Genomic DNA, 17,619 nt, shown 5'->3' on the forward strand with positions numbered 1-17,619 from the left:
GGTAGATCTTTCCCACCCGCACGCTTTCGGGTGATTTGTGGAGATATCCTACAAAAATCATAGCAAGAGAAGTAGGCAAAATGCTACAAGTAGGGACACAATATATGATACAATGTCTAAAAAATGTGAGATAATCTTGAGTTGCTACAAATCTTTAAGCACTTTTTTACTTAATGATGCTTAAAAAAGTGGGATTTTGTGTGCATATACGGCCCCCTCTTTGTGTAGCACAAATATTGATTGTTGTTGGAAAAAAGAATTAAAGAAGGTGGGTAATAATACAACAAACACCAATATAAATATAATGTGGAACGTAACTCGATTAGATTCACTGACTTTCCCTAGAAAAATCCCATGGCTTAAAAGTGTATTATCTTTATAACTTAACCAACCAAATTACTTGAATATGTTAGTCAGTTTAGTGTGCTCCACTTTTAGCTCAAATGAGTGGAATGAGTAGGTGGTTGTCAGATGTTGTGTATGAGGAAAAGGAAATTATGAAATGGATTTATATAAACAATTTAGACATGTTTTAACACTATTACATTTTGAAAGCATGCAAATGCAACGGTCTGATACAACGGTTAAGGCTTATGCAACAATCTAATGGATTCAATACATGTTGTCCATGTTGATTTAGTATTCAAAAGTTATGGTACTAAGTGCCTATTCTCTTCAGTTTATTTTCAGTTCAGTTCCTAATTTCCTCCTCTCATCTAATATTCAGCACAGTTCAGTAAATCAGAACAGGCCCTAAAGTATAATTTTCCTGGTCTTCGTCATAAGAAATGCATTGTATCAAAAATCTTGAAGGTTTATGTACTTATATCCATCTACTCTGTATTATTGATACCAAATGCAGTGTAAACTTTGAATTTTAAGTACAATGTTAATAATAATGTTATATGCTCTTAAGAATCGTCCAAATATTGTCATGTAGAGACCATTAGCTATTCCAAGTTCTATGAAGTACTTGCTCAGTTTGAATTTTTTTTTTTTTTTTTGCTTTTATTCAATTAATGATTCAGTCTGAATAATCAACATTAAGTATGAAACTATCTTAATATGAATTTATCTGAATATAAACTAAGTCATAATCAACTAACCCTTATATGAGCTTAAATTTCGTGAAATAAACGGAATTTAGGTGAGCAATGTATATGCCCTTAAGCAAATGAGAATCTAGACCCATTAAGGGAATGTGCTAAACAGATCAAAATTAATATTATTCAACTTGAGAAATTCTTCTGCACTATCTAGGAAGCATGTAAGCTACAAATGATCCCAATAGATCGAGCTTTGGGCTGCCCAAATAAGAAAGACGAGTTTTGAGTACTAGAATTAAGCCCAATATAGGTTGGATAGTGTTCAATCTGTTCATTTGAGGTTTTCAATACAATTAATTAAGAAATCATAAACAAGGGTTTAATAGACTTTCAAGATATAATCACAAACCATTCCTTCAAAAAAAAAAAAAAAAAAAAAGATATAATCACAAACCAGAAATTTTCCTTCCCTGAAAATCAACATTAAGGAGTATATGTTGTTGATAAAGCATATCATTTCAATATTAATCATAGCAATCGCTCCCTTTGTATGAAATTCACTTGCCAAACATGTATCAAATTACACGATGACTAATATGTAGCTGTCTAGATCTTATAATTGAGCCACTGCAATAAAAGTTTTGAACTGGAACAGGGATCTCAATGTCGGACATCAAGATTGGAGGTTGAACAAAGAACTCCTCATCCTTATGAGGCTGAATAGTAACGAATCGAGTATGGAAGGGGAGGAACCTGCTTCCCCTTGATAATCCAATCGAGCAATGACTTTGACTTATAAACCAGGGACACTGTTTAACATAAAACCAAATAAAGACCGTCAGGCTAAACTCCATGGACTTCAACACTTCATTCCAGAAACTGCACTTAGATAACTACCTCTCTCCCTCCCCAAGGTAATCATTAGTATAAAAATAAACAAATGAGTAAGGGGAATGTTATATTGTTATTATGTTAGCTCATTTCTTAGCTCATTCTTCATACTCCGTAACAAACTCCACAACATTATAGCATGCCTGCTAAGATAACGTGAAGACGTAGTTAACAAACAACTGAAAAAACAAAATATTCCAGTAGACATCCTCTATCCCACGAGATGTCCGACTTGATACCCTGTATCCCATCTAATACTATATATTCAAGTTTAGTAACGTCATTGAGGCAGCAAAACCATAAATCTATACTTGGTAACACCAAAGTTATAGTTGGATATGGAAATAAACCAATACTAAGGGCATGCTTGGATTGGGGGTAATATATTAAGGGGGTAATAAAAGTCAAACTAAGCAAAATGAATGTGAAAATAGGGAAGAAGGAGATAGTGATGGTGTGATTGTAAGAAGATTATGTAGTGATGGTATGGTGTGAGGTGAAGAAAGAGGAATCAATACCCTCATTTTGGGAGTAATAGTTACACTAGGGGGAGGGTGGGTAACTATTACCCTCATTATGAGAGTAATAATTCCTCCATCTCTCTCTTTTTCTCATGGCACAACTAGTTTATTTCATTTGTAAGCACCATGTCTCCTACAACAACACCTCTAATTACTTTTGTTTTTTCAAGTTTGACTTTTATTACCCCCTTAATGTTTTACCCCCAATCCAAGCATGCCCTAAGTGGGATAGAAGTTTCCTACTCTTTTAAGAGTCAAAGATTGATCTCAATCAATATTTCACATCCAAGCTGTTTCTGGAAAACACTATTAAGTCTTCCAGCTTTGATGGGTGGATGATTTGATTAGTATAGTCATCCTCAGACACGAGAAAGGTTGTAAAGTTGAACCAACTCGCTGTAAAGATGACAATACAACAGGAGTAAAGTTTCCACAATTAGACAGGAATGCAAGAAAATCAATTGACTGAAGGAAACAAATTCAATACAATTCACAAAAAACATACTACAGAATACAATCACAAGACAAATCAGGTAGTAAGCAATAACCCTATCCAACCCCTAAAGAAAAAGAGAGGAAAAATAAAGAGCATTTGACCAAGATCAACATGTGCAATTTAGCACATAGAAAACCAATTAAAAAGCAGCAATTTGTACCTCCTAAAAGCCTATCTTCCAAGGAGTTTGCAATGCAATGATTCAGCCTGAGAAATGGCACAAAGCCCACTGTTGTTGAGTTTTTGAGCATAGAGCTTAACAGTATTCTCTGGAAACTTAAACCTTTTTCTGCACAACAGAGATAAATTCCCTAATCCTGTGATCTTTGACACCTGAATTGTTAAAAAAGCAAATTATCAGCACTTGTTGAATCTCTAAAAAGCCAATATCAACCCCAATTCATTCCCTTCTTGTAACAAAATAGGAAAATATACAGGCAAGATTATTGTTACATTCTAGGCACTGAAACGTGATGCCAGGTCTTCACATTGCCATAACCCCAACTAAAATGAAACTGTACTTTCACAAACTAGTTCGAGACAACATGCTACAGCTTATCACACATCACATGAATACTAAACTAGTTCGAGACATAAATCAATTGTTCCAAATTGAGAAAAGATGCAACACATAACAATGGAGTGCAAATACAAATACAGCACTGATATACCAATTCTACATTTCAACAATTTCTTCCAAATGATCTATTAACATGCTACAGCTGCTTATCACACATTACATGAATACCAAACTAGTTCGAGACATAAATCAATTGTTCCGAATTGAGAAAATATGCAACACGTAACAATGGAGTGCAAATACAAAAACAGCACTGAATATACCAATTCTACAATTCAACATTTTATTCCAGATGATCAGGCTACATTCTACACTTATCACACATTACATGAATACCAAACTAGTTCGAGACATAAATCAATTGTTCCGAATTTTGCCTTACAGACAGAAATTCCCATTCTTTATCAAATTACAAAGAGTTAATCAAATTCCACATACACACAAAATCAAATGGAACACCATTTGTATAATATAATATAAGAAGATAAATGAATTATTTACCAAGAACATAGGAGTGACACGCACTTCAACACTAGAAAATTCATCTTCTGCCAATTTCTTTGTCAGAATTCCATTCAGTTCTGCATTATAACACTACATGTTAGAGATAATATCGGAAAATATATGTGTGATATATTTTCCGTATTGATCTTATTAGGAGAATAATATATTTAGGTTTATTATATGTTAAGATATTATTTAAGTATATCTTTTAGGAAAATTGTTTCCTATCTTATGTTCTTAGGTTTTGTATAAATACTCAACCTATTGATGAATAATAAACAAGCAATACAAAAGCCATTATATTCTATTTCTCTCTAATTTGTCATGGTATCAAGAGCAGGTTAAATCTTGGGATACTTCACAAAAATTCCCCCTGCCGGTGGGTTAGAAAATTAAACTCACCGGCGGGATTCATAAATTTTACCCAAAAATTCCGCTATGCAATTTTTTTCTTTTTAGTGAGTTTATTCGAGCATGATTTTGCTCCTTTGGATATTTTGCTCCTTTGGATACGAGTTTGGTTTTACTCTAAAAAACCAATAAGAGATTTGAGTGTGGTTTACTCTGAAAGACCAATAAGAGATTTGAGTGTGGTTTACTCTGAAAAACCAATAAGAGATTTGAGTGTGGTTTACTCTAAAAGACCAATAAGAAATTTGAGTGTGGTTTACTCTGAAAAACCAATATTTGATTGGAGCTCGGTTTTGCTCTGGAAAAACCAAAAATTGTTATATTTGCAGGTTCGAAAAGAATGACGTTCCTGTTTGATTGATGACAGATGAGTTCGAAAAGATGAACGTTCTCATCATTGAAGAAGAAAAAAAATTGAAGGCGACATCACAAGAGTGTGCATCTCGGCTTCAACAATTTGAAGTATTTCCAATCGCAACGTTCGTGTTACTGCCGTTACGATTGCGGGAGGGTGTTAGAGATAATATCGGAAAATATATGTGTAATATATTTTCCGTATTGATCTTATTAGGAGAATAATATATTTAGGTTTATTATATGTTAAGATATTATTTAAGTATATCTTTTAGGAAAATTGTTTCCTATCTTATGTTCTTAGGTTTTGTATAAATACTCAACCTATTGATGAATAATAAACAAGCAATACAAAAGCCATTATATTCTATTTTTCTCTAATTTGTCACTACATCAGTTACTAACTACATCAAAATTCATCAAACCCATGTCAAAAGTTCAGAAATTTGATCATGAAAGCTAACATTTAACATTAATTAACTGCTAAAAAAACCCAAATAGGCAATATCACATTCAATTGGAAAGTTTAAATCACAGAATTAAGGAAGATGTAATTATTCTTATAAATTGAAATTAATTACCTTTCGACTTTTGATCATTTGGGTCGCCATAATTGATTGGATGTTTCCAGTAAAAGAGCTCTGATCAAACAGAAAACCCTAAGAGTAAGAAGTACTGTGAAGAATGAAGAGAGTGAAGTTTTGACATGTGAGTAAATTCTGGAACTCGTGAGAGAGGACCATGATTTTGGTGTGGACGTTAAGTTGTTCACTGGGTAACACTTTTTTGTTGAATATTGAATGTTGCAACTTGCGAGGATTTATTTTTGGAGGGATCCCCACTTAATTTTTCTTCTTGACTTTACGCATTCATTTCTGTGTCACCTTACTTTTTCAGTTTTGTTAGTTATAGAAAAAGATAGATAATATATTATGAGAGACTAAGGGCTTGTTCTCTTATGTTGAAATTCAGTTCAGTTTACTTCAGTTCAGCTGAGTTCAGTTCAGTTCAGATCAGATCCTAATTTCCTTCTCTTGTAAAATATTCATTTCAGTTCAGTTCAGTTCAGCTGAGTTCAGTTCAGTTCAGTTAAGCTCCTAATTTCCTTCTCTTATAAAATATTCAGTTCAGTTGAGTTCAGTTCAGTTGAGTTCAGTTTAGTTCAGCTGAGTTCATTTTAGTTTAGTTCAGTTCAGTTCAGTCAATGAGAACAAGCCCTAAGAGAAGATATATTTTCATGTTTATCTTGGAAATAAATTTGAATTTGTCCCATTTTTTTGGGCTAAATATACCCTAAACATTCATTTTAATCATTTTTAATGTTGTGCGCATGTGAAATATGTGCGAATTTCGATTGATGAATGACACTAGCACAATTGTACATTTTGTCATTTGGTGATGTACTAGTATATTGTTTTTAGCGGTCTATCTAGTTTAGCTTTGCAAGTAAGACTTATTGGAAGTTAGAGAAAATCTTTATCGAGTTTTAGTGGGATTCGATCACATAACCTTTAAGTCATGAGGTTAAATCCTTACCATTTGGTCAAGTTTGCTTAGATACATCTACGTTATTTGAAGTGCATCGTTTGTTTCCGAGTGTAGTCATATACATAAAGTTTGTGTTTAATAACTCCATTAAGTACCACGTAAAAATACGAAAATAACATCTTATGTTTAAGAATCAGACCATGTAAAATTCGCAGTTGATTGAATTGATTAAATCTATCTAATTCAAATTCATATTGATCTAGCTATGCCCTATCATTATAATACTTCCTCCATATGATTTAATGATCTAGCCCAAGTGGCCAAGTAAGGTTTATTAGAAGTTGCGAGCTGCGAGCAAACCAACCAAACCCATTACCTAACTCAATCCAATTATGTGTTATGAATCCTTACCTAGTCTGCTACCAATCCTTCCTAAACTAATTAACCTCGTGACTATCTCTGATTGCAATGTTAATAGGGATGAAACAAAAGATTAAGGCCAAATGGCCAAGTAAGGTTTATTAGAAGTTAGAGTAGTCACATTAGTAAGAATACTAGTTTGTTGAAAGTAATTTTAAGTGGTGGAAACATAGAGAAAAGATAATTTTTTAACAATGATCAGAAAGAATGAATGAAGAAGGTCAAGAGAAGGGAAGAGTAAAATAGCTATCAATTACCTGATCATAACAAGTAAATGACAATATGATTAAATAAAACTAAACTTTTTTTTTTATTTTTAGAAACAAGTAAAACTAAACTTAGATAAGCTTTACAAGGGCATCTTAAAAGCTAGAATTCTATTATGCATAATATCAATAAAAGGAGGTTGTAACTAAAACACACAATGAATATCCAATTTTGAGGTCTAGTTATTAGATGAAGGATTATTATGTGTTATAGGTCACGTCGCACACCCTCATTTACGATCATAAACTTATAAACATTAACATTACTTCATATGAATACAAGTATAAATTATGCAACCTAAATTAAATCCAAGACAATCATATTCACACCATTTACACTAGCTAAATATTTTTTAGTTATATTAACTTAAAAGGCAAAAACTAACGAACGTTCCGAGGACGTTCGTTAAGAAAGCTAAAAGTAGAAAATTAGATTAGAATGAATATTAATTACACCGACCGACGCGTGACTTTGGTATGCATTCCCAAATTAATACCACATTAGGAAATATTTTCAATGCTTATCTAACGCCCCGGGGGCGTTGGGCGTTCGTTAACAAGATCCAAAAACTAACGAACGCTTTGGGGCGTTGGATAAGAAAGCTAAAAGTCGAAGAATTATATTAGAAGGAACATAAATTACACCGATCGACGCATGCTTTTAGCATGCATTCCCAATACTACTTTAGAAAATACAATGATGATGTCATTTTTTTTAGAGCTATCATATTTAACATTTTTGAAATTTAAATATTACACCTTCTACCTTACAGCTAAAACCTATCAAATGACCTCCTACGCTGAAGTATAAATTAGACGACGTTGAACAGATACTATATCGTAATTTTGATGTAAAATAAAAGATTTTAAATTACAAATATCCGTAATCTTTATTTTTATTCATATATAATGGCGATTTATTTTTAAAATGTACAAACTAAAATTAGGTTTTTTATATAAATCAGAATTCTAACCTATTTGATTATTCGATACTACTTTAGAAAATATTTTCCATGTTTATCTAACACCCCGAGGGCGTTTGTTAACAAGATTCAACTTAAAATAAGCCCAAGAATAAAGAGTGGAGAGGGTAGTAAAGTCAATAAACAAAATTAGGGTTTGTAGAAGACGTTGGGCTTTGCTGCAGTATTTGTGCTGATTTCCTTCACCAATTTTCATTTCTTTACTGCCGAGCTATTGCCTACACTCTCTCTTCAACCTGGCCATCTCCTTAACTCGAAACCCTTTTTTCTTCGTTAGGAGAGAGAGAAAATCAAAGCAGCAGCAGCAACAACAATGGAGTCAAGACGTTTGACCCCGCAAGAGGAAGGCGTCCAAATGATGCTTTCTGCTGATGTTCATCTTGGCACCAAAAATTGCGATTTTCAGATGGAGCGTTACATCCACAAACGCCGTTCTGACGGTATCTCTCTTATTCTGAATGAATTTATTGAGTATTATAAGAATTAATCATATTATTTTGTCTTGTATTTTGTTTGTTAGATTTAAATCTGTGTTTTATTTTCTGGGGTTTACTTGTTTTTGTGTTAGAACTGTTTTAGAGTGATTAATGAGATAGAATTTGATGTTATGATTGATGGGTTTTTTTTGGTTTTTTGAAACAAATGCAATGCAATTTAAAGGTGTTAATTTGCAGTTGTTTCTGTATAAGAGGAATGTTGATGTGGTTATTACTTATTTTGGATATTGCGCTTGCAATGCTGTTATTATTTTAAGCTTATTTTTTCCAATTGTTTGGAATTAATAGTCACGTTGATAGTGTAATTCGGATTAGTAATGTGACGACTAAATACGAGTAGCTGTGGTTTAGGCTGTATGGATTGGACAAGTTAGATTCTGAATACAAGGATCCATATAATATGGATATGCTGGGTTAGTCCTTTTCTCTAATGCATTAAGGGTTTGACTCAAGTATTTACACCCATTTCAATTGTCCAATATGTGGTTTGGTAGGCAAACGGAAGAGTCGATTCGATTGATTATAGGTTTTGGCTTTATAAATTTTATATTCGAAGACTTTTATGCCAGTGTGTATTGTTCTGGGAAAAATCTATGACTGGTAGTATTATACATACCCTGTTATGGTATTATTGTTCATCAAGCTGCATGACATGGTGTTAAGGTGACTACTTTTCGAATTTTCATTCTTTGGTTATCTTTTAATGAATCAAGCTGCATTCTAACAAACAAATATCTTTTAAGAGTGTGTTGACATGGCCTTATTTGAATGTATGTAAGAGGGGAAGGTCGTTTTTCCCTTTTTTGATTGGTTTAGATGTCTCTAATTTTATTTCCCCAGCAACATTCCAAATTCCGTGTGGATATTAGTTACAGTATTATGGTTCAGATTCCAAATTTGAAGTTCTTGTACTTTATCTCTTATTATGATGTTACACCATATCTTAATCTGACAATATGTACTATCAGGTATTCACATCATTAATTTGGGAAAGACATGGGAAAAACTTCAAATGGCTGCCAGGGTTATTGTAGCTATTGAGAACCCTCAGGACATTATTGTCCAGTCAGCTAGGCCGTACGGTCAGAGAGCTGTGATGAAGTTTGCTCAGTACACTGGAGCCCAGGCTATTGCAGGAAGGCATACTCCTGGAACCTTCACCAATCAGCTTCAGACCAGTTTCTGTGAACCTCGTCTTCTCATTCTGACTGATCCACGTACCGATCATCAGGTTATTGCCTCATCTACATGTGCTAACATTTTTTGAATTTATATTTCATCCATTATTGCTGTCTTGTTCATTCTTCTGATGTATATCATTGAATTGTCTGCAGCCTATCAAAGAGGGTGCTCTTGGAAATATCCCTACCATTGCTTTCTGTGACACTGATTCCCCCATGCGTTATGTTGACATTGCCATCCCTGCTAACAACAAGGGGAGGCACAGCATTGGTTGTTTGTATTGGCTATTGGCTAGGATGGTTCTTCAAATGCGTGGAACCATTGGCGTTGGACAGAAATGGGATGTTATGGTGAGTTTGCTTTGGGTGATTATTTTGTGGGCATTGTACTGATGCCTTTTAAGTAAAATTGTGTTTGTGATATTACCACCTCTTCATTTTGCAAAATGTATTGAGGCACAAGTGTAATAGAGTGAAACTATTTACTTACTTCTACCTCTTTAATTTACAATTCACAAGAAGTGTTTATCTTGCAGTAATTGAGTACTTTGTCTGTTTAGCTGATTTAAATATACCTACTTTGTCTAGGTTGACCTGTTCTTCCACCGAGAGCCAGAAGAGCCAAAAGAAGCAGAAGAGGAAGAAGCTGTTGTTGCTGACTACGGAGACTATGGTGGTGCTGCTCTCATTGGAGACCAGTGGGCTTCTGCTCCACTTCCTGAGGGGATTGCTTCAGCTGGTCAAATTCCTCTAGTTTCTGATGCTGAGTGGGCTACTGCTCCAGGTAACCATATTTCTTTTTCTTCATAGATGGGCTAAATTTTCTGTTGCAACTGTTGATTATGGAAAATCATAGTGAACTGTCAGCCTTTTTATTAAATCCAACATTTAGTGCTTTAACTTGATAGTGGAATGTCAGCATTTATTTCTCGAGTTAGTGGATGATTTCATTCTTTCATATACACTATATGGTGCATCACCATATACCCATACGTATGAATTTGCCTTTCTCGGATTGCAGTTGTGAGGGGACTGGTGAATTAGCCCCTCTTCATATCGTTTTCACATTGGAATTCCACAGCTGCAATCTGAGAAAGGCAAATTTATATGTGGAAGTGGTTCATTTTCAGCCCAATTTTTAAAACTAGGTACCGAGTAGCGTTCCTATACCAAATCTTATATCATGAGTTAAGCAAACACTGTTCTAGTGTATTAAAATAGCAAATAATTAAAATATACTTCCAGTAGATGAAAGAGTTGGACTATGTATGTAGAATCACAAATCATAGCTGTGAGTAGGTGAGAGGAAACTGTGACGTGCCTATTGTGATTATTTTTGTTTGTGCTTTCTACAGCTCCAGTAGCAGCAACAGCAGTATCAGCAGAAGCTCCAGTATCTTCAATTTCCGAAGGCTGGGAAGAGGTTGCTGCTCCACCCGCTACTGGATGGCAATGAGCAGTAGTGCAGAGGATAAAATCTTGTTCTTCAAAGGCAACCCTCAAAATTTTGGCATTGAATTGAAAGCTACACACTTTGATACACTTCTAGTTGTAGACAATGAAGTAATGTGACACCACTGATTGTAATTCAATCAGTTTTTGTTTTAACGAGATAGTTTTATTATCTATATGGAGTTTCAGATATTAATGTCATTTTGTTATAGTATGGTAGTTTATTACTGTTATAATTATGATTCATTGTTAACCACGATTTTTTTTCTTTATCCAAAGAAATTGTATCATCACAGCCTCACAGCATTATCACACTTAAAATTCAATCAGTCTGATGAGTTTTTTAAAATTTAAAAGTAAGATTGTATTTTAGGGAATTTTAATAAATTTGTGTAAAGTTTACATTTTTTTTAAAATTTTTTGAGACATAGTTTAAATCATAGTCATCATTGCAGGCACCATTGGTAGAATGGTAGAAGCTTGTACACCCATGTTAAAGTGTACTGATGCTTGTATCGCAACCCATAATTGGCACAATTGCGACCAATTTTCATTAGTAATTGGCAAACATATATTTGAGGAGAATACTTGGAGACGGAATAAAATATGGAGTAATTGAAATGAGGACAAGGATAAAATTTCCAATTTTTTGACATTTTTATTGCTCATCACTTATGTACAGATTAAATAATTTAGGTACCCAAATTGGCCAGATATCCCCGTAAAAATAAATAAATAAATAAATAAATAAATAAATAAATAAATAAAACAAAATAATTGGCCAGATATCATAAAATACACCAGGAATACAATAGTGGTATTATGTAGTTTTTTGTTCAAACAATATTGAATTGTACAATAAGTCAATAGCTAACTCACTCAACCTTCCAAGTAAACATCAAGAATACCCTACCAAGGCATAAGCCAAATGATCTCATGGGGCAAATGCTGTTGGTCTTGTTTATATCAGTTTCCTCCAAAATTGAATGCACATTTTCACCATTGGATTACGCCCGACATGGTGGTCTAGAAATCTGAGTGATATAAACAAACCAAACTCGAATGTGTCAACGGAGTCCGACAAAGAGGGCATTCAGGCTTTTCATTGCACCATTCCATGATGCAGTTCCTACATACAAAGCATGCAGACCCATCGCATAAAAAATCTGAATAGTAAAGGTTTAGGTAAGAGTAGTCCTGTAGAGGAAAGAAGCAATACCAACAAAATACATGGCCACAAGGTGTTGCAGTGGGATGCTCACGATTACCAAGACAAAGAGTGCATTTACTTGCTCCTTTAGCCTGATCAGAAAGAGGGTAGTATAAGTATGCAGTCTCAGAGAAGACGAAATACAAGTACTTGTATAATACTAATTAGCAAGGAAAAAAGTGGAGTAGAACGCAAAAGATATTCTAATATTTTCAAATTTGACCAATAATGATTGGATCATGGTTATTCAGACAATTGTGTGAGAAAAATTCCTATGATAAAGCTGACCCCATTTTTTTTAGTAATAAAAGAATCTCAGCATCAAACGAAGGTCAAATGATCACCTCAGATGATGTAGACTCGGCTAGAAAATTGGCTCTCTCTGACTCTGCAGTGATCAAGTCCCCTTCCTCATTCAGAACAGGTGTTCCTCTTCCTGCATAGAAACAGTAAGAAATTAAGTTAACAAACCATCCATTTGCATCATTATAGCATTTTCTTCTCAACTTAGTTGTATAAGCTATAGTAGATTGAAGACAACCTCTTCACTTTTATCCTAGGAAATCCAAGGCGAAGAGAGAGGAAGCTGATCCAACTTATGCCAAGATGATGAAAAAGAGTAACAAATCATATATAGGGTATAACCTCTTATCAACCTGCCTAAAGCTTTGCCTTAAAAAATTCGCAACAAATCATGAGACATAAAAGGCTCAAGGTAATAAAAAGGAACCTGCTGACTGTTGATAAGGCCCAAAAGACATCTGACTAGATGAACCTCCAAGGGAAGATAAATTGGTCTGCCGCAATCTTGCAGCAGCAATGACACATAACTGGATTAGAAGGAAAACTCCTAGTATTTGATATCTGCAGCAGATCACATTGAGAGGATTAGAACTAGATTGTAAAGCTCTAATATTATCAGGAGATGATTTCAAATTCTCAATATATCAGGTAGTTTAAAGAGGTACTTCTTTAGACTAGCATGCAAACAAAGGTAATGAAAAAAGCATTTGCTGATGTACACAGGTAAAGACATACAATGCATCTGATGATGCTGTGCAAATTAAATAAAAGTGATATATTTCACATTTCCTTCTCAAAGATTGTTACGTGCAGGACAAATTAACTAAGAGCTAAACCCAACTTCATTCATCCATACAAAGGCTCCATTCATCAATTCATATGTTACCGTATTTATCTCCTCTAAAGAAAAATTAATTGATGTATCCAAAACATTGAAGCACATGCAATGATAGAAGTAACTTTATGGATATCTAATAGTGAATACAGAAACATCTTAAAAAGAGGTCAATAGCACACGTAACTAAATTAGGAATATTTTAGGGCCTCCATTCAAGAATCAATAATAACATAATACTAAAACAGACACCAGGATTGACATCATTTCCTAGGAAAGATATTTATTTGTGATTTACATATTTCAATATCTTTTATTGTATAAAATATAAATTATTAATAATATATTTTATTGACTTTGATTGATTCCAAACAATTGATTATATTTCCAATATGATAAATATTTTTCACAGTTTATATATTTATGGACGTGTTATTATTGTTTATTTAATTTCAAAAATATTTGTAGAAGTATATCTTTTTCACAACTTATTATTAATTGTTTTTTCCTACGGAATTAATAGTTTGATTTATAAACCGTGTATCGTACGGGCACTATGCTATTATCAACAAAAACGCTGCCATTTATATTCATAACACTTGTTCCCCCGAATTACAAAGTGTTTATGCCATACAAAGTGTAGTGCAATAAGCAAATATTGCATATATGTCTTAAATCTCAATTCCAATACATGATAGTTTCAATAAACTTTTATGAGACACGTGGAAAAACCAATGGAAAATATGAGATATCTACAAGAGTTCATCTCATTTAAGTTGAAGCAGAAAGAGAAGAAAAAAAAAAAATTGGTGCAATGCCAAAAAAAAAACCACATGCTACATATTAAGATGATGAAGAAAAATTGTGCAATACAGTTTCCAATTACGTACTCGTAAAAGTAATATGCTTTATTTCCCAAACTATCTCGGCACACTTACCTTGGTCTTTGATGTGATGGTTTACCAATGAACATGTAACGGATTCCAGATGCTCGTTTTGAGATATGATAGTAAAGTCCTGCAGTTGAGCAATATCAATAATGACATCACTAAATTTCTGCAGTGTAATCATGCATAATAACTCCTCAGATTTAAACAATTTATATAAGCACCTTCAAAGTAGAAAAGCATAAGATTTGTTCGAAGAAACAGCTGTAAAACCTCACGTGCTACTGGGAGCACCTGAAAACCACACAATAATCATGACATTAGCACAAAGGCACTAGAATTTATCTACTTAAACAACTATATTGTGCTTGGCTCGTAAAAACAAGAGTTTAGTATCACAAAAGAGAAGATGTTTCATACTGTTGGCCATCTCTGAATTATGTACAGCCGCAATCGTCTTAATCTTTCTTTCAATCTAGAAAGGGATGATCTTGAGACCTGCGATGTAGACGATGTTGGGGTTTCACTGCCTGTTTGACTATTCAAAGGAGCATTGCTAACACTGAAATCATCAGAATGTGATTCAGTGAGGAACATGCCACGGGAAGCAATTCTGGAGCTGCATAAGATCAATAATCGAAGCTCTTCAGATAAAACCAATCACCAGAATAAAAATGAGAAAGCAAAAGGTGTTCTACATGATTTAATCCAAGGAGCGTGACAAAACCTTGTTCTTTCAGCAATGTAAGGAACTGCTGTCTGATAAAGAATAAATAATGCACGTCTAGCAGGAGTAGGAGGAAGTCCATAAGATCCAGCAATCTGCAATATCATCAATGTAAGTCATGTATAGACTTTTACCTATAAACAAACTATCAGTTTAAAGGTTAGACAGGTTTTAGAAGTAAAATAAGAAGACACTGAGAAAATAACCAATTCTTAAAATTTTTAATGACCAGCACAATTCAGAGAAGCAAAGAGCCAAAGATAATGAAAATGATTAGACAGAGTTACATAACAAACAACAATAACTTTGGTTGGCACACAAGATTCTTCTAATGTTTATGAATACATTCACTTGATACAGCTAACTCATACTCACAATGCATCTTCAGGCAAATGCAAAAAACACCAGCATTATATATAATTTGGAGGCCGAAGGAGCATAAATGATGCAAACATAGAAATTATTATTATATAAAGATAATCAAAACCAAAGTTACCTGAGCTATATCACAGTACTCTTCTCCCAAAGTCTGCTGGCCCGCACCTGTTGTAAGAATATAATAAAGCATCTGGCCTAGAAGTTTTGTCTGCACAAAATTGATGTTCCATGGTAAGGGTCTCAATTGTTATACATCAAGATTATGAACCAAATATGTATGAATTATATTTTTCTCATTTGGAGTACATGGAAAGAGAGATATGCGTGTATATTCCAATGAAACCTTAATTTCACTAAGAATGTCCCTAGCAACCTTCTCTTATACTACTGAGTGCCATTATAGAACATTGCTTTGATTAATTCCAAATCACAGGTACCCGCTTCCCCTTCTCCGCCTCCCACTCCCACCTTATTACCTTGGAAGCTCCCTCCTCTATGCTAAGTTAAACTAACTTTGAAGGCTCGGTTAAGCAAGTTTCAGTAGCAGCAGGTATAATCTATGGCAGTCAAAAAAGGGCAACCTTACTACTACGCTTTACTTCTTCCTAAGGAAAATGCAATTATTTGCAGAAGAAGCCATTGCTCTCCATCACGGTACACACTTAGCTCCAGACAGGTGTAACCACAATCTTTTCATTTATTGGAGATTGCCCTGCTTCCAGCTCTGCTTCCAGTCCAAGTCAGCAGAACAATCAGCAAATTACAGCAACAGCATTGGCAGCAATTATTGAGTCAGCATTTCAAGGTCTTGATGAAGAGATGCTTCTGGAAGATTCTGGATGAAAAGTTCGTTGTAACTAACTTCCTTGATTCACGGGATGACGTGGCAAGAAGTTTGTTATTAGTTACGGAGTAGTTCTTTGTTGCTTTGTATTAACAGACTATATATAGTCTTATCTTAGATCATGCTTTAGTCATGTAATCACAACTTTTGTATGAGAAAAATTCTCTTAGTTTTCTCTCTTATTTTTCCTCTCAAATTCTCTCTTCATTTTTCTTCTGTAAAACTTCAATGTAAGAAATTGTTTTGATTCAATGAATGAAGATGATATTGGAGCTCAATTTACTGTTACATTGTAGTTAATTTGTGCTGATCAACAATTTCTTTATCATTAAAGCCGAAAATCTCCCGGTCCTTACTGTTGTTTTAAGAAATTCAACCTCCAACACCCCCCCCCCCAACTGCCACACATTCCTTCAACTGTACAATTACTCGATAATCATGTAAATCGAGAAGCAGATTCGATTACAGTAAACAAATGCAGCCCACCAAGTGACTTCTATATTCATCATACATATGATTGTAATAAACACCAAATCTCTTCGATTCTTCTCCTAGCTAACTCATCAGATATTCCCCAATTTTTTAATTCCTTCCTTCTCTGTCCCCCAATTTAAATTTGATATAATTGCAATTTTAACATTAACTTCACTTTTTATTTTCCTTTTTCAGCAATTCATAAAGTACAATTATCAAAATAAAACTAATAAAACTGAAGATTAACACTGAAAAGCAAGTGATCAACCTCGTACCTCACTATGGTAAGCAACAGCAATTCTAGCACCTGAAAACTCAACCAAAATACAAAAATTAACATCTCAAAACTAAACAAAGCAAAGAAATTACAAGTAAGAAATTAGAGGAGAGAGAAAGAGAACCGAAGAGATGTCGGAAAGCATCGCGGCAAGCGTCGGAGACAAAGGAGGCGTAGTGGTCGTCTTTCTCGGCGGCTCTCATGATTTCCGGCTGCGCTGCTGCCGGAAACCCGCGTATCGGTTCAGGTTGGCCGCTGCTAGAGGTGGTTGTGGGGTCCATTCTCACTTCTTCTCCCATCTTACTCTCTCTTTCTCTCTCCTCTAATTCAAGATTTTGCTGATAATTTTTGGGGTGATTTGAGGAGATTAGATGCTGGAATTTGTGATTTTGGTTGAGGTAGTTAGGACAAGGTTTTTATGTTATTGAGATTGTGTTTGTTTTAGTTTTAGTGGTAAGATGAAGTTGGAGTTAGGAATTAGGAGGTATGGTTAAGGTAGTATTTAAGTTCCATCGACCATTTTACTACGGACTCAAAGATACAACTCGTATGACTACTTTGAATCGATGTACTAGTTAGACCATGATTTCATAA

General features: G+C 34.2%; 2 protein-coding genes and 1 pseudogene across 2 annotated transcripts; 1 reads left to right on the plus strand and 2 right to left on the minus strand.

Annotated features, from left to right (window-relative positions):
• Window positions 1–3,125: 3,125 nt before the first annotated feature.
• On the minus strand, window positions 3,126–5,414 carry LOC145593986 (small ribosomal subunit protein uS3z pseudogene; annotated as a pseudogene).
• A 2,740-nt stretch (window positions 5,415–8,154) lies between these two features.
• LOC145594599 (small ribosomal subunit protein uS2y-like) lies at window positions 8,155–11,304 on the plus strand. The gene is made up of 5 exons (XM_081650919.1): window positions 8,155–8,400; window positions 9,426–9,688; window positions 9,792–9,989; window positions 10,227–10,422; window positions 10,994–11,304. The coding sequence occupies exons 1-5, from the start codon at window positions 8,274–8,276 to the stop codon at window positions 11,092–11,094; spliced, it is 885 nt and encodes a 294-aa protein (XP_081507045.1). The 5' UTR covers window positions 8,155–8,273; the 3' UTR covers window positions 11,095–11,304.
• A 518-nt stretch (window positions 11,305–11,822) lies between these two features.
• On the minus strand, window positions 11,823–17,497 carry LOC145594607 (peroxisome biogenesis factor 10-like). Its single transcript, XM_081650929.1, has 11 exons — window positions 17,150–17,497; window positions 17,024–17,055; window positions 15,549–15,638; window positions 15,053–15,147; window positions 14,746–14,944; window positions 14,550–14,619; window positions 14,377–14,455; window positions 13,031–13,164; window positions 12,645–12,736; window positions 12,310–12,392; window positions 11,823–12,219 (listed from the first exon to the last, which is right to left on the minus strand). Exons 1-11 carry the CDS (start codon window positions 17,322–17,324, stop codon window positions 12,117–12,119), a joined length of 1,152 nt encoding a protein of 383 aa, XP_081507055.1. The 5' UTR covers window positions 17,325–17,497; the 3' UTR covers window positions 11,823–12,116.
• Between the last annotated feature and the right edge of the window lie 122 nt (window positions 17,498–17,619).

Source organism: Chenopodium album, chromosome 19, assembly GCF_948465745.1.
Source record: "Chenopodium album chromosome 19, dcCheAlbu1.1, whole genome shotgun sequence".
Classification (NCBI taxonomy): Eukaryota; Viridiplantae; Streptophyta; class Magnoliopsida; order Caryophyllales; family Amaranthaceae; genus Chenopodium; species Chenopodium album.